The 20,691-nt window shown below is 36.8% G+C and overlaps 1 protein-coding gene and 1 long non-coding RNA gene across 4 annotated transcripts in view; one reads left to right on the top strand and one right to left on the bottom strand.

The window, feature by feature from the left end:
* The window catches only part of LOC119866595, a 144,556-nt gene extending 132,861 nt beyond the window's left edge, over window positions 1-11,695 (top strand). The window contains exon 5 of the long non-coding RNA XR_005380647.1: window positions 9,717-11,695. This is a non-coding gene — a long non-coding RNA (uncharacterized LOC119866595). The remainder of the gene's footprint in view (window positions 1-9,716) is intronic.
* The window catches only part of FAM160B1 (family with sequence similarity 160 member B1), a 36,381-nt gene continuing 19,349 nt past the window's right edge, over window positions 3,660-20,691 (bottom strand). The window contains exons 7-18 of one of the 3 annotated variants that reach the window (XM_038578886.1): window positions 20,430-20,626; window positions 19,290-19,404; window positions 18,698-18,774; window positions 18,413-18,605; window positions 18,056-18,225; window positions 17,582-17,725; window positions 16,616-16,706; window positions 14,660-14,803; window positions 9,759-9,899; window positions 9,296-9,399; window positions 6,946-6,980; window positions 3,660-6,055 (exon numbers count right to left, since the gene is read on the bottom strand). In XM_038578886.1, coding sequence (XP_038434814.1) covers window positions 6,965-6,980; window positions 9,296-9,399; window positions 9,759-9,899; window positions 14,660-14,803; window positions 16,616-16,706; window positions 17,582-17,725; window positions 18,056-18,225; window positions 18,413-18,605; window positions 18,698-18,774; window positions 19,290-19,404; window positions 20,430-20,626 — 1,392 coding nt within the window. In that variant the 3' untranslated portion in view covers window positions 3,660-6,055; window positions 6,946-6,964. Of the gene's footprint in view, window positions 9,195-9,295; window positions 9,400-9,758; window positions 9,900-14,659; window positions 14,804-16,615; window positions 16,707-17,581; window positions 17,726-18,055; window positions 18,226-18,412; window positions 18,606-18,697; window positions 18,775-19,289; window positions 19,405-20,429; window positions 20,627-20,691 lie in introns of all 3 variants that reach the window. The other 2 variants (XM_038578885.1, XM_038578884.1) reach the window with 2 other exon arrangements.

Below are 20,691 nucleotides of genomic sequence, written 5' to 3'. Positions count from 1 at the left end.
ATGCAGGAAAGCTCTGGAAAGCTGAGGCTCAGGCTCCAGTAGAGGGTGGGAGTGTGGGGGCGCTGCTATGCTGCCTCTAGGGGAGCTTAGAGAATACAGAGGCTGAAACCAGTTGCAAACCCAGTGCTGAGCTGACAGGTCAGGAACAGCGAACAAACGCAAGGAAAGACGTGCCTTCACCTCTCCTCCTGTTTCCCCTTCTTCCCATAGAAAACTCTTACCGACACAACCTCGTAGAAAGCCAGCCGGTAAAGAAGAAATCTAGTTCGTGGGATCCTAGCACAGCATCATTAAACAGAATATAGAAGAGCAGATTTGGGACTGAGGGACCATAGCTTGATAACCTGCACTGAACTTGCTTTATTAACCTCTTCTTGAAAAAGCAAACCTCTCAGAGAGAGGCACTTCTTGAAATTCCCTCCTCTTGTCATAGCCAGACAGGATTTTAGTAAACATTGGTTGAGCTTCATGGATGATGTTACTATAATCCTGGGACAAACAATCCATTTTGGACCTCAGACCTCAATGTGTACGGACAGAGCATTTGATTATAGTGTTTTATGTATCTAGCTAAAAAGTATTTTCTACTCCGAGGATTATTTTGGAAAGTCCTATTGGGAACACAGAGCTGTGCCTTTGTATAAGCGAAGTAGCCTCTTACTGTCAGTGGTCTGATGAATAGAAGTAATGAGGGCAGCTTAACTACCCCTGCAAAATACCTTCTTCTTTTTTAATCATGGTAAAAAGCAGGTATCAGCTTCCATGGTGATGTGGAGATTTCTGAAGCATTTGCAGATAAAAAAATATAACATACACACACACAATATATATATATATATATATATATATATATATATATATATATATATATATATATATATAACACAGACTCTGAGAAACTTGCAAGGTCTTTCCAAACATAATCCGGACACCGGTAAAAAAAAAAAAAAAAAAAAAAAAAAAAAAAAAAAAAAAAAAACCTCAGCATTTATATCTGCCCAACATCTTTCTTAACCAAAAAGGGCCAATAGTGAGGATCTCTGTCCTAAGGAGTTAATGGCATTAGCTGAATGTGTGATCACATAATTTACTGGAGGAAAGACCAAAATACAATGTGCTTGTATCAAAGTATAGCAGTGGCATGGTGTATGAGGACAAAGAACTTTTCATAATGGCCTCAAAATGGTATTGATAGTGAAATGCTCAGCCCAGAATTATCTATGTCAAATTAATTACACTTCCCTGTCTTTTTCTTTCTATTGAAATAAAAATGATAATGAATGAGCAACACTACTTGGCAAGATATATATCAGCTTTTTCTTTGAAATACTCAACTCAATGAATATCAATTATGTCATATGTTATGCATGAAAAGACTCCAACCATTGAGAACCATGCAAGATTTTTTATTTCAATGTCAAATTCCAAAGAAAAACACCCAGAAAGTGCTATGCACATTTGCACTTATGGCTCTTATTATTTTTAGGATGTGATTTTGAACCCAACTTCCAGTGAGTCATGTGCTCTTGCCAACAGTATTTTCTGGGAAAGGTTTACGTGTAGCTGCATCACATTAGATCACTTCAGGGAAATGATTGTCAGGGGATCCGAAGGTACACGGATTTGGGGGCTAATATTTATATCCTAAAAGGAGATGTTTTCTCGACTTCCAGTTCTGTTGGAGCCCACCACCAATTCAACTTAAGAAAAAGATGATCTATTGCCTAATAATTTCTAAAACAGAATGGGAATAAAGATTGCAGGACACTAATAATTGAAGCAGCCAACAAAGAGTCTAGAGCTGTAAAATGCTCTGTGACTTGCTACATTGTTGATAAAAGCAACAGGATAAAGAGATTTAAGAAGGAAAGTGTATTTTAAACATGGAAGAATAATGTTTAAGGAATGGCTAATTTGTTTCCCTCTAGAAATCTTCAGTACATGATTCTCTGGGGAAGTCTAATCAATTAAAACCCAACATGCTATTGCATTTGTGAGTGGCATGAGAAATACATTTCTCGTGTTATTACATAAATGAATCTCATCTTCAGGGCTTTGAAATATAACTTCATCCAGACTATAGTGAATTTGTATGCCATCTCATCTGTCTGCATTACAGTGAAATTGATTTTATGATTCCTTACTCATAAATTACAGGCCTGAGGCAGTAACAGACTTGGGAGATGCCTTTGCTTTGTCTTCCCTACTCTCACAGGCTGGGCGTGTCACCTGTTCTCTTTTTCTGAACCGCATGGAGCTCTTCAAGCTTGCACATCTGGTTATAGTGCTCAACCTCAAATGTGTTTTGAAAAAGAGTAGTCTCTTAGACCCAGGATGTGTTCTTGGCTTGTTTGGATCCTCTAACCTGAATATTATCCCTGAAGCCTTTGTTTGGCTCATGATCGGAATTAAACATTTTGTTAAGAATTAATAGAATGATCACCATGCAAATGAATGTACCTAACATGAGTACCATTAGGAAACTAACAGCTACAAATGTCAATGGATGTCTTATTTCCTCACCCTCACCCCCTCAAATGAGAACAGAGTAGCTCATGGTCGTGCTTGAGTTTCTGGCAGTCCTACTGGGTCCTACTTTCATGTCAGGATTTGGTTAGTCATCAAGAGTCAAGGGAATATGGGGCACTTGGGTGGCTCAGTAGGTTGACCGTATTGACTCTTGATTTCAGCTCAGGTCATGATCTCAGGGTTGTGGGATGGAGCCCTGTGTTGGCCTTCACACTCAGTGCAGAGTCTGCTTGTCCCTCTCCCTTTGCTCTTCCCATCTCTGCCTTCCCGCTCATGCTCTCTCAAATAAATAAATAAAATCGAAAAAAAAAAATCCAAGAGAACTATTACATAAATGCCCCCTCCTCTACCCTTTTTTTAAAATAAGATTTTATTTGACAGAGAGCATGAGCAGGGGGAGGGGCAGAGAGAGAGAGGGAGAAGCAGATTTCCTGCTGAGCAGGGAGCCTGATGTGGGGCCTGATCCCAGGATCCTGGGATTAGGACCTGAGCCAAAGGCAGACACTTAACCAGCTGAGCCACCCAGAGGCCCCTCCCCTTCTCTCTTCAAAAGAGAATTTCTGTTCGTTGATATAGTGACTAGTCTAATTAGAATGAAGAATAAGATCAAAATATAAACCTATGAAGCATGCTGAATTTCCTTCAATTCCTCAGATTCACCCTTGGGAGACCTGGTGGTTTGCTGAGGGTACCTCCAGAAGACTGAAGATAGGAAGGGAAACACATCAGGTCTCTTCATTTTGCTAGATGACCTGACTCCTAGATTGACCTGCCTTGTAGCCTATCAGGCTGAAATTTCAGGACAGGGAGTTATGAAATGAGAACCAGTGGCGGTTTAAGACATTCCATCCCTCTCACATCTCCAGCCTGTGGTTTCTGAATTCACCTCTTCTGTCTTGGTCAACCACAGCTGGTTTGCAACCGGATATGCAGCCACCTTGTGTCACAATAAAGAATGGTAGTCAAGGGAGCACAGAGTTAAAGCAAGGAGAAGGGTTTGGTTCTACAAATATTTTACTAAATCGAATTTTACGCTGACCATTTATTTGGGTCAGTTTTTAAGCTTAAGTCTTTTGGTTTTAATATTTCAGTTGACTTTTTGCCTTCGATATAATAGTTCTAGAAAGAGATCATTTAAATCAGAACAGTTTATTATAACTATTCACCAACTGAGAAAGTTTGGGCTCCAAAGTACAATTGTTTGGGCTGGTGTTTTATACCAATCTCAGAACGAAGAAGGTGAAACGAAACAGTTAGTTATGATACACGTAACAGGATACAGAACCATGTTCCATTTCTTGCTGACTTTACTTTATGGTTATGACTTCTCAGAATATCCAGCACACCTCCAGTTCCAAGTAAGAATATAATTCAGTCAAGACTTGAATTTTAGATTTTCCCTGTAGGTGATCTGCAACACTACTGTCGACCCTTGAACAAAACAGGCTTAAACCCCACACATCCAATTCTTCACAGATTTTTTTTGGCTATAGTACAGTATTGAAAATGTTCTTTCTCTTCCCTAGTAACATTTTCTTTTCTCTAGTTTATTTTATTGAGAATACAGTATATAATACACATAACACAGAAATGTGTTGACAATTTTTGTCAAATATGCATTTTTTTTTACTTCATGGGGTGAGTGAGGGGGAATCAGCATCCCTAACACTGGCATTGTTCAAGGGCTAACACTTCTTTCTCCCTGTGCTCCTACAGTTGGGTATTAACAGCATTCACCAATGTGGGCTGGAATTTGTGTAAACACACTGAACCCTCATCTGTGACTGTGACTTCTTGAGGGCAAAAATTGCTTGTTTTCCTAGCATCTTAAAACCTGGCTCATAACAAGTTCCCAATAAGTATTCATTGAATAACCAAATTATTGGTTTGTTTTTGATGATGCATTTTTGACATTTACAAATGCTTTTATAACAGAAAAAACTCTGATGCACACAACAGTCAAGCCATGAGTAGTGAATGTATACTAGATGGATCTCCCTGATATATGTTGTTAGGTATAGATCAAGTAAAATTAACAGCCAGTCTCCTAAGAGCTAGGCCCATGAGCAACAACTTTACTAACTGGCTTAAGACCAACTAAAACCTAATCCATTTCTTACATCCTTGGATCCTTTAGCACCAAACTGTCATGCAGTGCTTCTGCTGGGGGGTTTTTTGTTTTGTTTTGTTTTGTTTGGCGGGGGGAAGGATGGTTTGAGAAAGGTATAGCTTTTGAGAGTTACTCTCACAAAATTTTGACTTTAACAATTTTATTCAATTCTTTAAATTCCCTTGAGACAACTAGTTTTCCACATGAAACACTGCAAATTTCTTCATGAATAGCAGCAGTCTGAACCAGGTTTTTGGACTAGGGATCTGATTATACATCCCTAAAACGCAGTTTGCTTTTAAAGCAGTTCAAGGCAAGGAGGGAAATTTCAACTCCTCAATGGCTAAACCTACCTCCCCTACATCCTTTTAACCTGTTATCCTTTTTAAGTCTTTCTAAAACTATTCTGAATAACAGCTGCTGGAAAGAATCCTGAATAGGTGGGATGAATAATCACATTTTTCTCTCCCTGGCTATGCAGTATATTCCATGTTTCTTTCAGTTTCCAGTTAGGGCACTTTGGCAAATATTCAGATGAATGGAATAAGCCTCAAGTCTAATTGTCTTACACATCAGTTAAAAAAAAAGTTTTTATATGCGTTACAAATATATTAAGAGATAGTACTTCCCATCAATTGTTTTTCTAAGACTTGTATAAACATTCCTTCCTCAGGGATGTGATTATTAAAAAGTGGGGTGGACAATATATTATGAGGCTCACTCAGGAGGATTTCTCAAGCTATACATTATCCCTCACAAATATTCTGATTCTATTCCTTCTTGTTTTCTCCCTGGAATCAATGAAGTGACCCATTAATCTTTGTGTGTCATAACCTTTTTTCTTTCTTTTTTTTTTTTTTTAAGATTTATTTATTTATGATAGAGAGAGAGAGAGGCAGAGACACAGGCAGAGGGAGAAGCAGGCTTCATGCTGGGAGCCCGACGTGGGACTCAATCCTGGGACTCTAGGATCACGCCCTGGGCCAAAGGCAAGCGCCAAACCGCTGAGCCACCCAGAGATCCCGGTCTTTCTTTCTTTTTTTAAAGTAGGCGTATACCCAATGTGGGGCTTAAACTCATGACCTTGAGATCAAGAGTCGCATGCTCCACCAACAGAGCCAGCCAGGTGCCCCGATGTGTGTCATATCCTTTTGTACATTATGAATTATTATTTTAGACTTATCAGTGAGTACAATATTTTCAATTAGAATTCTATAAAAATATAAGACATTTTGCTTAAATTACATTATTTATTTTTAGATTATCCCTCCTAGTCCTGCATGCATCATTAGCACAAAAAGTTGAACTTGATCACAACCTCCATTTGAAGAGCTGGTAGGTACACAATCATCATCTGAAGAGTTTTTCTTCACAGATGGCCCAAGAATTCCAGGCCTTGGTAATACTGTCAGTAACCTACACAAATATTCAATAGAAAAATTTATCAAATATCCTTTGTTTAATGTAAACAAGGCAGGAGGCCAGAGTATTACAGTAACACTATTTTACAGGGCCCAGAAATATGATTATCTATCTTGTTTTAACATATCAAGTGTCACAATGACATGCATATTTTGATTAATCATACAACCCAAAATAGAACTACCATATAATTTGTGGTTTTAGCACTTCACTGCAACTTCTGTCAATACCTGTGAACTTCATAATTAAATGGTAATTGTATATGAATGCAATAATTTGTGGAAATATGTCACCATGAATTACGAAGTAATTCTATAACTTGTGCCCTGTAAAATTAAGTGTAACAATCTTTACACTAGCAACAGTGTAAGCAAGCTAAGGATTTTGGTCCATTTATATATATATATATATATATACATATATATATATACACACACACACATATATATACACATGTACACACATAATAATGTACAATTAAATCAAAGGGCTATGAATCCCCTCATAGCTTCCATATTGCACAGACAGATACATTATGAGAACATTACATAGTTATAATGTGAGTACTACACTGATAATTGGCTAAGGACAAATCTGAGTTCTATCAAGTAAAGAATGTGGCTCATTATTAAAAATAAAGTCAGAGATTATACTTGTTAGAAAGTTAAAAAAAATGTGCATACATATTTATATTGATGTGAAGCAGGACTAAAATTCAGCTCAGAACTTGCTATGGCAATCAGCTAAGGTAGTACTTTCCACCCCACAGTGCACTGGAGTCACTGCTTTACAAGTACTGAGTAACAGAAATATTCAGTTTCCAAAAAACAGTAAGAAAAAGGCTAGGAATGTAGTACATTGTTTCACTAACAAATCCAACTCACTGTGAGAACTTCTGCAGCTCTAAGGTCTGTCTGAACTAAACAAGGAAGAAGAAAGAGAGAAACTTAGAAGAGAAACAACTTATATTGCATGCTTTAGTTGACTACAGATCAAAATCATTACAATAACTTAAGAAAATAATTATGTTTTAAGAAGCAGCATACATACACAAAAATGTAAGAGTTAAAGCTTTTCTGAGCTTGGTGTCATGTATTAGCTATAAGGTCCCATTGTGAAATCAAGGATAAAATAGTATTTGGCTTGAGAGGTAATATTGCTAATACACCCACTGAACACTACAAAAACATGAAGAAATACCTAATATCTCTTCATGCCTTCTTTTAAATAAACCTACATCATAATAGACCACGACTATGTCTAAAAATGGAAATGTTGCAGTGTTTCTTATATGGGCTGATCAATAAATAGAGAACTGAGCAACACTTCCCCATTATTAAAAATCATTTGAAGAAAATCATCCACAAAGTAACCATCTCCCACTTTTTTTCCCCTGTTCTGCTTAATAAATGTGCTCAGACTGAGCTAATGAAGATTTGCGTTAAATGAGAAATGTAGTCTTAATGTTGGTACGCATTCTAGAGCCAAGAATATTCATAATTTTTTTGATATTTCGTTCTTAATAAATAGCCAAAACTAACTATAAAATAAATCGGAAAAACAAATACAACAAAATTAGAAGGTGTAAAACATGCTTCTGTGCACGTGCCACATGATGCACATGTGCAAACATGCTACATAAAACAATTTATTATGAGGAGCAGCGACAGTTCCTTCCAAGCTGGAAATTCTGATAGTCTGCTCCCTAAAGTATCAGTAAATGGAAAGATAAAGCGCATAGTGCTGCTGCTTAATATTTCAACAGAAGGAGGAGGAGGTGGAGGAGGAAAGAAAGAAGAAGAAAGCTTAAAAGCAATATTTGAGTGACAAGCATCACTTAAAGGAAGAATAGAAAGTGGATTAGCAAACACCATTTTGTAAATCAAGAAGAAGTGTGCTGTGCACAGCACAGCTTTGTGAACTACCACACTCTGTCCTTCACGTAGACCCAATTTACCCACATTCTTTAATGTGTAAACAGGACACACTGGTTTTCTTTTTCAATCTCTTTAGAATCATTTAAAACAAAAGACTGAGCAAAATGAAAAAAATATGTAAACACAGAGGAGGCCACTGGCATTTTGATTGCTGCCCAAGAGTTAGCAGTCAGTTCCCCGCCTAGACACTACCACGCATTTCAATAAGAAATCAAGTTATAAAGCAATATTTGAAAGCAACTTTCAGAAAGGGACAGATAGAAGGAAAAAAAGGTTCTCAACCCAATATATGTTCATTAGCTTAAAAAAAATACTATTTTAGCAAACATTACCAATGGTGAGCACAAATTCAACATTGTTGCAAAAATGACACAGTTTAAATATCCTGGGACCCATACGTGAAAATCAATCACTAACATGGCTATGTGCACAAAAGAGTAAAAGAATGTTTCTTTAAAAAATATATATATTAATCAAGAACTTCTTTATCATATTAAATTGTTATTCTTAGAAAAGCTGAAGAAAGTTTATGGTGCTCTATACATTTTTATCTTCTATTATTAACTCATCTCATTTGATGGTTTCTGAATTATATTTTTTCCATTTACAGTTTTTTATTTTGTTTGATAAGAATCCTGACCTTAAAAAGTTATAAAATTATGTTTTTTTTCTTTTTTTGCTACTTATTAATCCAAAAGAATATAAGCATTTGAGTCCCAGAGAATGTCAAAATGCCTTGCTACCTAAAAGGATATTAAAATAACAGAAATATCATCAAAGTCATGACATCAGAAATTTTGCAGCTTTTCACACAGGGATTAGAAATGCTTATTTCCTGAAGTTCCTTTGATTGTATCCTGGATTCAAGGACGTGCAATGTTACAGATAGAACCATTATGGTAAAGCCAATGAAAACAACATTATACAACATTTTACTGAGAATGTCCACTCCATGAGTTAATGGTCCTGTCCAGTTTATAGCAGTACTTCATTTAAAAGGCTTTTTATCCTCACGGCTGGGTGAAGCTGAGTCTTTTTTGATGAAATGTACATTACAGTTTTGCTTCCTTAGCTACTTGGAGGATGCTATTTACGGTGTGGAGGAAGTGTGGTATTTCACAAATGCAATTGCCGCCAGCTCCTTACAGAACTCTTCCAACACGATCACACCCTCTAGCAATGTGATGTGGTCAATACTGGTAAAAAGAAAGCAACCAATAAGTCAATTCAAGATATTAGCATTTTGTCAAATTTTGGTGAACTTTTTAGATTAAAAACATGTAAAGCACTGGCTTACATAGGGCCTTCCGGTTCCAAGCCAAGCAATCGCTTTCTGACTAACAGAAGCTTGGGAGTAAACTCTGGAATACGCTGGATTCGGACCATAAGGTCTCCAACAACCTGCATCAGAGACAAAAGGAACTGCATTCCTGTTATCAACTACAGAGGGATTTTCAGGATTTAAAAAAATCAATTTCCTATTTCTAAATGAAGAATGTCACCTTTTGGCATTAGGACTAATAACCATCTTTGGCAAAGGACTAATATATATTCCTTAAAATATAAAAGTTACCATTTAAAAGAATGAATTTTTCTTTTTTTTCTCCACATGATATAGTAAAATAATGACTTCTTGACGGTATACACATAGTATTTTCCATTATGTAACAGTAAGTGCGTACAACGGTAAGTAATGTTAGTGGACATGTTTATTGCAGGTGTTATCAATCCTAGAGAATATAACAAAACTAAGAACTCACCCTGACGATTACGGAGAAGAGGGATCTACAGCCAGAAGCAAGGTTTACATAAGGATCCAAAAGGTACTCGTGTATGTGTGGATGAGGAAAGAGAGAAAGTCTAGATAACACGGAGGTGACTTGTAAATTTACATCATATGGCTATTGAGAGGCAAAAAACAAAAAGACATTTGACATTATTTATGATGTATACACCTGAGCACTTCATTTACCATTTCAATTTATTTTTTTGCAGGAAAGGAAAATATTTCATCTTACTCCTCCCTCCACATGCTCTTCTACAATAAAAATATTGATGATGAAGTTGACCCTTGCCATCTTAGTCAAAGTACATATATCACAATGCTAAAACTTAGGAGAAAAAAAGCACACATATAGATACAAAGAAAACATAAACACATAACATAGTCAGAATGTTTGTTTTACACAGGTTGTTCTAATTAATGAAAGTGTTCAAGATAGTATCAAAACCCACCAAAGTGTCATATGTAAAATTATAGCAGCATAGGGCACATTGAATATAAGATCAAAGATAGAAGGGAAGATATTAAGATCTTTTAAAATATAGTCATCTAATCTTAGAAATCGTATTTTTCACCTCTTAGATTATTCAGCTACTGTCAATCATCAAGAGCATGTATATAATAAAATAAAGCTACACATCACAGAACCTTCTCAGTAGAGGGAGAGTACTTGGGATAGAAATGACCCCCACGTGCCTCCCAGTGAGTGAAAAGGTTCAAAATGGTGTGACAGACAAGGATCATCTCATTCACTGCTAGAGCATGAATTCTCCCCAAACACTTGTACATCTGGATACAATCCTGCACACAGTTTTTTGTATGTAGTAATGTACAAAGCTTCATAGCAGCAACATGATTTTACTTGAATTCTGGTTTTTAAATTTTTGATCTGTTTACTCCACATAGAAAACAACTTGGAGATGCTGTACAGACCACATCAAAATCAAAGCAAAAGGCACAACTGTACAAAAACAGTTGCTGTTATGGTGCCTAGAGCTTTCAACAGAAATCTCGTTCCTTCCAGTTTTCTTTTAAGCAGCCAAAGGAAACTGAGTGGCTGAGACAAAACTGACTCCCGTGGGAGGGCTGGGGGCGAGTGAGGAACACGTGCTGAGCCCGGAGGAGAGAAAAGGGAATTGGAACGAGTGAATGTTAACCACAGGCTTTGCCTGCTTCACTCCATTCGCTGAGCAGCTGCTAAGCCCTTGATAGAATGAACACCAATTAAGAAGTGAACATTTGGCATTCGGAGGACAGCACATGCTAGGGCATGTGCCAGAAGACAGCAAAGGTGCTGTTACACGAAAAGAACCACAAGTTCTGCGTTGTAAGTCCAACTATAGCTTTTTTTTTTTTTTTTTTTTTTAAAGCACGAGATTCGTGAACACAGATTTTCTAAAAGAAGAAAAACTATCCTAAGGCACTCTTATTCACAATTGAGCCTCCGGCAAGATTAATGAAAGGAGATACTATTCCTATAGGAGGATAATTTGAAGAGCATATTCTCCAATTTGATAATATGTGCAACAGAACATAGCCTCCAGGACTCAATTCTTAACAAGCAATGAATTCACATTAGGTTGTATTTTAGGCACAAAGGAAACGTTTGAAAAATCTTTAAGAAGAATGTATTTGGCAAAGCATGTGAACAAAATCACTTAAAATACAACTTCAGTACAGTTTTATATGTGACTTTATTTCTGGTAGTTCAGATTTTTAGGTCACTAAATTCTACCATTTATAGGAGCTTAAATAAGTCAACAGAATATGGCTTTCAGCAAGGATATACGCTGCCACTTAAACTTGGTATTTTCTTTATAGGGTGTTACTTTGGTTTTTAGCTTTATTTGAACAAGAATCTATGTCCTTGGTTGTTTGAGGGAGTTTGAGGGTGACTCAGATTATATTTAATGTGAAAAGGAAAACAAATCTCAGCTACACAGAAACTGTCCTACCTCTGAAATGGTCTCCATTTCATAATGGTAATAACTTTATTTATTTTTAAAGATTTTATTTATTTATTCATGAGAGACAGAGATAGAGAGAGAGAGACATAGGCAGAGAAAGGAGCAGGCTCCATGCAGGGAGCCTGATGCAGGACTCCATCCCAGGACTTCGGGATCAAGTCCTAAGCCAAAAGCAGACGCTCAACCTCTGAGACATCCAGGCATCCCTGGTAATTAATTTAAAATAAGCTGGCCTTTTTTCTTCAATATGAGTAACTCTTTCTTGGGTTAACAGTTAAGTATATCTATTATTCTGGATCTCTTTATTTTCTACTTTACATACAGTATTCACCGGAAATGAAAGCTAACCAGATTTTTTTATGTGTCAAATGGGCTTTGCCCATCTTTGAGCTCACACTAAATATAAGGCCTGAATTTTAGGACAATAAACTCTGACTTAAAAGCATACTAATGACAAAAAAAGAAAAAGCATCCTGATGTCACCAGTAAACTTAGTCTCAATCTTCTACTAAAAAGCTAAATTTACAGATAGCCAAAATAATATGATTTAGTCATATTAAATCAAAATTTAATATGATAGCCTCTGAAATTTCAAAAAATCCTGTACTTATCAAGATTTTGCATTTTTTAAGGTATCTAAAAATTGCTTTCTTCACTTAATTCTTAGAAGCAAATCTAAGTAGGAGGTTATGGCAAGTAATGTCAGCTTCACCCTGACAAAAAAAAAAAATGTGACAAGTGGCATAGTTGCCCAAGACTGCCCTCTTCTCTGTCAGGGCAGAGAGAAGCAGCTGAATCTCCCTACATTTTTCCTAGTGTTGTTTATATTCTGCTTATGAACCTCAGCATCTTACTATCTTTATAAAATCATCACAAATACTACTAAATGTTTGTGTTATAGGGTATTTTAGAAAAATTAACTTTGTGACAACACAATAATATTATGAATACTCAAGACATAATTTCTCAATTATGCACGCAGGAAACTAGCTACCTTCACTAATCATCTGGAGTAAATGTTTAATTCCAGGCTGGTTCCCTGAATCCTATTTCTTTTTTCTTTTTTTTTAAGATTTTATTTTTTCATGAGAGACACACAGAGAGAGGCATAGACACAGGCAGAGGGAGAAGCAGGCTCCATGCAGGGAGCCCGATGTGGGACTCGATCCTGGGAGTCCAGGATTATGTCCTGGGCCGAAGGCAGGTGCTAAACCGCGAGCCACCCAGGGATCCCCCTTGAACCCTGTTTTTTTTTGAACCCTATTTCTATACTAAGAAACTATAAGCAAACATTATCCTCAGCAAAAAAACATTTAGGAAAGAAAGAAAATGAAACTAAACCAAGCATGCTTAGCACACCAGGACTCATGATTATCTTTGAGATCTGACTACATAATGTTCTGACCAAAAAAAGGCTTGGAAAATCAAAGGTTTTAAAGACCAAAGCTTTGAGGCTGTGGCCGTAGCAAACTAGCTGCAAGTTGCATTAACTGGAGTGGGGATCCCTCACTGACAATATATGCCCAGAAGTCTGTCTTGCCTTGTCACTGACTCCGGGTTACAGAAGAATGGCTGAGACAGCGTGGATGAATCAGCTCTGCACTGTGATGTGCTATCTGCCTGAAATAAAAAGAACTTAAAAAAAAAAAAAAAGAACTTAAAAGCATTTCAGGGTATCTGCTTCCAAGTATGCTTTTATTGTTAGCACTCCACAAACTAAAGGAAAAAAATACCCAAGATCCAAATGAGGCTTAGCAAACCAGCACAAAGAACACAGTGAACTGATGAGCCCTGCTACCCAGGGGGCTGACACAGCCATGATGTTTATAGCATAACGGCTGCAAGAGCCAGATTTAACAACCAACCAAGCAAACACAAGAAACACAGCGCTTGCTTTTAAGAGGTTAAAAGAAAAAAGGACTTTCTCTCTTTACTGATTACTATCACAGTACTGACTTAAGTCTAACCCGGTAAAATACTTCTTAAATTATAATTTCTTTATTTGGCTTCCTGGTTATTGAGGACAGCCTGCTTATGGAGTATATTTCTTTTATAACTCCCTATGCTCACATAAATATTTAACTAAAATGCTAAAAAAAAGAACAAGTACTTTAATATACAATTTTAAATTAATTCCAAATTGGTTAAGACAATTTCTATGTCAAGGCAAGTATTATGCCAGGTGGTTTTACTTCAAGTGTATATCCCAGGGTGGAAAGCATTTCAAAGCTCTATTTGTCACTTTGTTCATTTGTCAAGGAGGGAGGGAGGGAGGGACGGATTCTGTAATCCCAAATTCATTTCTCCTGACAGTCAGAGAGACACACACACAGCAACATACTAGCTGATGGTGCTTTTATCTACCTTGGAATAAGTAAATTCACTTTTTCCATTTCACCTCCCCCTTATGAAAATGGATATCATTCGTAACTTCTTTGTCTGAAGAAGCAGATTCATCTAATATTGTTCTGTAATTTTAATGAGACTGGAGTGCTCAGGATTCAATTTGAAATGACATTTAAGGTCCTTTGAATTGAACTTTACAAGGTTGACTCAATCTGTATCTGTAATAACTGTACTAACTTGAAAAAAAAAAGGCTTTCTAAGTTATAAAAGGAAAGCATTCCAATCACCTCCAAAACATGTGAAGGATATTAAGACAATAGTCTACAATGAGAAGTAAAATATATAATTCTATAACAGTCGTCAGGCCAAATAAAGGCTCTTTGAACATAATGAATGCATCAGAAATGCACCATTCATTGGCAATCAAGTTTTAATGAAAAAGTCATCTAGTGGAAAAACTAAGAAAACAGGGCTACTTTATTAAAGATATAAACTAAGACTTGAGATGAACCCATGGTGAATGGTAACAAAATAACATGAAAATTCATATTTTAAAGCTTATTACCTGATCAAGAATCCTTCCCATTCTGTCAAATAAAACTTTCAAAAAATGACCTTCGAAGAAAGTAGCTTCTAAATTGCACTTTTCCAATGCTTTTGGAGACCCAGGCCACTCCCATCTTAAGCAGATAGCACAGTAGTCCTGGAACTAGGGAAAAGCATTCACATAGTCAAAGGAGAACCAACCAACACAAACTGAGATTAAATAGAAATCCCTCTATTAGGCATATAAGAATCCGATTGAGGGTCGAGTGTCTGTTCCCTGGGAGGCACCCGTAACAGAGGGAGGGGCTCAGGTAACATGCTGACCTGTAACATGCACAGGTAAGCTTATAATCATCAAAACCAACATATGCTGTTGAAAAAATGGGCATGTGTTTCCCTTTAGAGGAATTTAACTCTACTTACTTCCATCATAGATTTAGGGAATACTGAAAAAGCAAAGTAAGTCCTAACCACATTTTCAAATCTATTTGAAAACATTGCATGCAAATAGATGAACAGAGGTGCATTGTCCAAGCAGGCAGGTCTGGCTCTCCTATGCCGTCCTGTCCCGGGACAAATCTGGTGGCCTAGAGTATGCTCTGCAGGTGGTTTGCTACCCTCGCCGTGAGAGGAGCACAAACCTGAGTAAGCATCTAGAATCCTTTACACTGCATTTAGCTGAGTAAATTTTAAGTCTGTTGAATCTCATAAAATAATCAGGACTGATATTTTGTGTATTTTTCTCTTCATCTTTCTAGTAATTCATTTTTATTATACTTTACCCAAGTGTCAGTCTGTAACAGATTGGAGATAATAAGGAACTGGTCCTTCAACACAGCTTTAAACAATATGACTTAGATGAGCACAAGAAGATCTCATATAACAAAAATAAATTTGAAAAGTCTTCCCTGATATATAATTTACTTGAGTTTAAACAAAAGAAATTTAGAGCACAGTTTTTTTCCCCATCCTTTCCCTTTTCAGATTCTCCTTATTCAATAAAGCAACATTACTCTGACCTCTCTAGTTTGGAAATTACCTGAAATTAAAACAAGACATATTCTCCCACAAAGTACTAACTTCAACTTTTAAAAGAAAAACATACTTAAAACAATCAAAAAGCCAGCTTCTTAAAAAAAAAACAAAAAAAAAGCCAGCTTCTTCAGTTATTTTGTGAGTTTTAAACAATTTGGCTTTTGATAGACTGTTTTCTATCTTAAACCACACCCCAACATTTAATAAGTTTTCCATTAAAACCGTCTGAAATTCTCACCTAGAAAGTAATAGTTTTAAAGTTTTTTATCCCTCTTGTTTTCTAATATTTCTGAATCTACAATAAGTACATTTGTATAAAATGGAAATGAAACTCTACAGAAAGAATAAATGCAGTTTAAAAATCCAGTAGATAATACTGACATGGGTACCACTTGTCTTGCCTTCACCCTCTTGTCCCTGAAGGCACTAGCTACACAATTACTCTACTCACTCATGCAGTCATCTGGACTTGCATTCTGGCTATAGGCATATGCAAATTAATTAGATAGAATAGCACACTTCAATCTCAAGGATTTAAATGAAAATTAAATAAGCATTTTTCTGACTTGAAACATTTCAAAATTGGGAGTTCTGTAAAATGCTAGAGAGAGGAAAGAAGACCAAGGGAAGGCTACTTAGTTTAACACTTCAGAGAAGACCTTTCAGGGAGGTAGAAAACTCCAGCACAGGAGACAGGGCATGGGGTCCTTGTAAATAACCGTTCAGGCGAGAAAAGAGGTGGAGAAGGGAACAGAGAAGTCTTGAGACAGAGATAGTAAAAGGCAAAGTTAGGTCACCTGCCCAAAGTTAAAGTGGCAAGAAGGAGTTCAGGTCCTGCAGAGAAAGGGAAACCTTTGGAGAAATGACTGTGGGCAATTGGGACAAAGCATGCACGTGCACTCATTAGAGTACATTTCCAAAAATTAACCACTTCACTTACCTGCCTATGAGCATCTCGGAGGTAGGTGTCATATCCAGTGCCCTCGACATGGTAGGATGATTTTGCTTCATCGGGTACCAGACAGAGAAAACTTAAATGAAAAAAGCCACAATCAGTAACATAAATATTCCTACAATTCAGTATCTATGTATCTTAAACTATCGAGCGATATCTTCAGTTTAGCAAAGTATGGCTGCAAATGGAAACTTAAAAAATAAAATGATCCATTCTTAAGTACTTAATTTTGAATCAGTTTTACCGATTACTCTCTCATATCTTAAAGGTTTTATTTAAAAATCACTCATTCCACTCAAAGTAGAAGTAAGCCTGAAAGGACTCATGTTACAGCATAATGACATACTGCCACAGTATCTGTTAATTTCAAGAAACTGGCTTTTACGTAATTAAACTGGAGACTTTTATGCATCCTAATTTTGCATCGTGGGCCGCATGCAATTTCTGTAAAGTCACCTGCCAGAACCAGGCAAATCATGGTAGCACCACGAAAGAAGAAAGAGAACATTTTCCGAGAAAGAGTACTTAAAAAAAAAAAAAAAAAAAAAAAGGTAAAACCACAAAATCAAAAAGGAATGGCCCTACGCTTCACATATGTGAGTACATGTCCAAGATGGACATGTTGTCAAAGTGGACATTTTCCATGTGGTTCCAACTGGGAATGACTTAAAATTATTTATATTAAAAAAAAAAGCAGGGCACTCTGAAGGTTTATTTAAGCACTATTACTCGTTTTTGTTTCTATGTTAAGTAGAGCTTTCCTCTTTTGCTATGGATTGTTGCCCCTAGGCTGTCACTTGCTACATAAACATGACAAAAAGCTGATATAATCTTTAGACTAAAGAAGGGAAGACTGAATTCACTATATATCTCCATAACAATCTAAGAACAGACCTATTACAGGTTATAAAAACAAGAAGAGATGTAAGTCAAATTTATACAGCAACTCACCTATTTACAATTTTATGGACTTCAGTTTTCCCATCATTTTTGGGGTGCTCTGGAGTAGCAGGGGGTGAAGAACTAAGCCACTCTTGATTTGACAGAGTGTTATCCGGTGAAATGTCAGTAAATAATGGGTCTTCTTCTAGATCTCTACGTTTAATTTAATCACGTATAAAAAAAGACAACATTTTAGCACATTTTCTAAACCAGAAGATTCTCTGCCATATTCTTAGAAAACATAATTTTGCTAATAAAAAAATTAAAGAATTACATTTTATAGGGAAATTAACATAAAATCTTACTCAAGAATATATTGATTTTGTTCTGTTTAATGAATACCACTTGTGATTTAAAGGGATGGTGATACCACGGCATCTAAACTTAATTTTCAAAGATCTTGTGAACTGTTAGAAGCATTTCTTTATGAATTAGGAAGAGGAGAGAGAAAATGCCAAGCTTGCAGAGTTGGGTGGAACTTACACAGCTCCTGCTATCAATCCATTCTCCACCACATCTTTATCTTCTGGACACACAGGTTTATATTCCGTATAATTTCTTTCTTCGAGATTTCTTAGGACCAAGTTGTAAAGAATGTGTTCGTTGGGTTTTTGTAAAAGATGTTCAAACATTCTTAATGTCATTATGCTTATCTGAAACCAAAATGATAAAGGGTTACTGAAAAACATCTCTGCATAAATGATTCTTCTGGCCATCCTAGAAGTCATGATTTAGATTTTCAAGCCACGTGAAGGAAGAGGCTGTATTCAAGACATCACAAGGACATTCCAACTGTATTTCCAAGAATCTAAGACCAACTCTAAATCTTACATAGCTTACCTCATCAGATATGTGATCACAATGCTCTATTAACCTGTGTCTTAAAGGGTGTCTACTAATATCTGCCAGAGTTTCCGGTTCCCTCTGTTCTCCAAGGATAAAAAACACCATTTCTTGCAGCAAAACGTCAGAGGTTACTTGCCGAACAATGCGATGGAGCAGGGCGGTTGATGTCAGAATACCCATCTCAGAACTGGGCATAACAAACAGGTAATTATTAGTGGGGAAAATAACACTGAGTAGCTATTTGGGTTTTTTTGTTTTTTAAGGAAAAAGGCCACTCACGTTTGCATCAACTGAGGTTCCATAACTCCAATAAAGAATCTTTCATGAACGGCTCTGGCAAGAGCCACAGCAGCAGTCTAGAATGCACAAGGAGCAGCATTATCTTTCTCTTTAATGGAAAAGAGAGATTAACCTGTAGCACTGCTGTCCATCTGAATTAATGGGGAAACACAAATTTGCCTGTTGACCATCTTGCTGATGGCATATAAGCCTGGACTAGATGTTAGCTACGGGGTCATTTATATTTTATCTAAATTTCCAAGAACAAGATGAAAAGGACAAAAATATTATCCCAATCACCTTAGAGTAAATGGAGGGAGGCCAATGTCACCTCAAGGAGCTTTCGATTTTAATACTTAAAGAAATATAGGGCAGAACTTGAACTGGGGTTTATTACAGAGTTGTAACATACACATACACACCCACCCACACACACACACATTTTTAAATTTTATTTAGTTGTGTTTACTGTACTAACTATCATCCTAAAACAATTAAGATCTATTTGGGGATATAAACTGAGGAAGTTTTACTTAATAGACATTTATATTTTAAAATTATCAATAAGTAACAGAAACAAAAAAAAACAAACCTTTTGTGCTTCCTTTATGAGTTGATCACAATAATCAAACCAGGAAAGAAATGAAATTAAGGCTCGTTTTCCTGGAAATGCTGAAGCATCTTCTTTATGACTATATGAGTCCAAGCTGTAAGGTGTGGGAAGAAATACTTAGTCCGAAGTTATCCCAGAGAATTAATTCAATTCAGTGCATATGGAACAATGAATGCCCGTGAATGAACTTATGCAGTTAGACACATGTACACAGGCCATGCTGGATGACTATTAGAAGCAGGTCATATAAAAGAAAGCCATGGATAAGAGAAAACCTCTTAAATGAAAGTTGTAAATAACTTTCACTCATTAAGGGGGAAGAGAGAGACTAATGCAGAATGCCATCTGCAGAGGGAAAACCACATGGCAGTTCCTTGTGCTCCCCCATAAATTTGACCAAGTCGTGGGAATGAAATGTTGGAGGTTCTCAGGTGCTAGGAGGCGTGCAAAAGGAAAACAAGTGGGCTGCTTCTCCTCCCACCATAAAACACGATACAGTAGTAAAGGGAATCTATGGGTCTGCCCCACAGATGCTGCAGAGTATCAGGTGGAAAGAGACAAGTAAAATACACAGAAAAATTATGACAGGTTATTATACTAAAATGATGGGATTTGGGGTACTTTTCCTCATGCTGCTTATAAACTCATAAATGCTCTGCAATAATAATATTTTCCTGTGAGAATTATGGGAAGCCCCAAAAGGTGGATCGGGAGGGTGGAAGCATAAGGTAGGAGGGGAGAGTCCATAAACACAAGCCACAAAACATGAAACTGCCCGAGAGGCTGCAGGATGTTTCTAAAAGGATGTTCCTTCTTTCAGGAATCAAAATAAATAAATGAATAAATAAAAGTTATTGGTTTTCATGTAATTAGGTCTTATCCGACCACTATAATGGAAAAATAGCTTAACTCTGTAACAGCTGGATTGTTCCCATACCAATTCATTCCTGACTAGTAACAAATTTAAAACAAGCCTCAGAAAATAATCCCATTTAATGATCACAAGCAATGTCACATTTTCCACGACAGAAGGTTTATATCACTGCAAAATAGAAGTGAATTTAAAAGTATAGGTGTAAGAAACCGCTCCTACAGGAAAACACAAGTGATAGTTCTTACCCCCAGTTAATTGCTTCCACTGTTTCGATATCTAACGGGTCCACCGACTGAGGTAGGGCCTTGTACAGGGAAGCGAGTCTGTCTGTCAGCAGTTCGCACAAACAAGTGCTCTGCGTGAGGCATTTGGCAGCTGCAGGCTCCGGCAAGCTTACTAACAACATCAAGCCTTCACAGGCCTTCACAGCTATTCGGCCATCCTGAGGGGAGAAAACACACACCCCTTCAATTCTTGAATTAGCTGCGTGTCAAGTTGTTTGGGAAA

The sequence above is a fragment of the Canis lupus genome, chromosome 28 (assembly GCF_011100685.1).
Source record: "Canis lupus familiaris isolate Mischka breed German Shepherd chromosome 28, alternate assembly UU_Cfam_GSD_1.0, whole genome shotgun sequence".
In the NCBI taxonomy this organism is placed as follows: Eukaryota; Metazoa; Chordata; class Mammalia; order Carnivora; family Canidae; genus Canis; species Canis lupus.
This window is presented reverse-complemented; position numbering and strand designations above follow the sequence as displayed.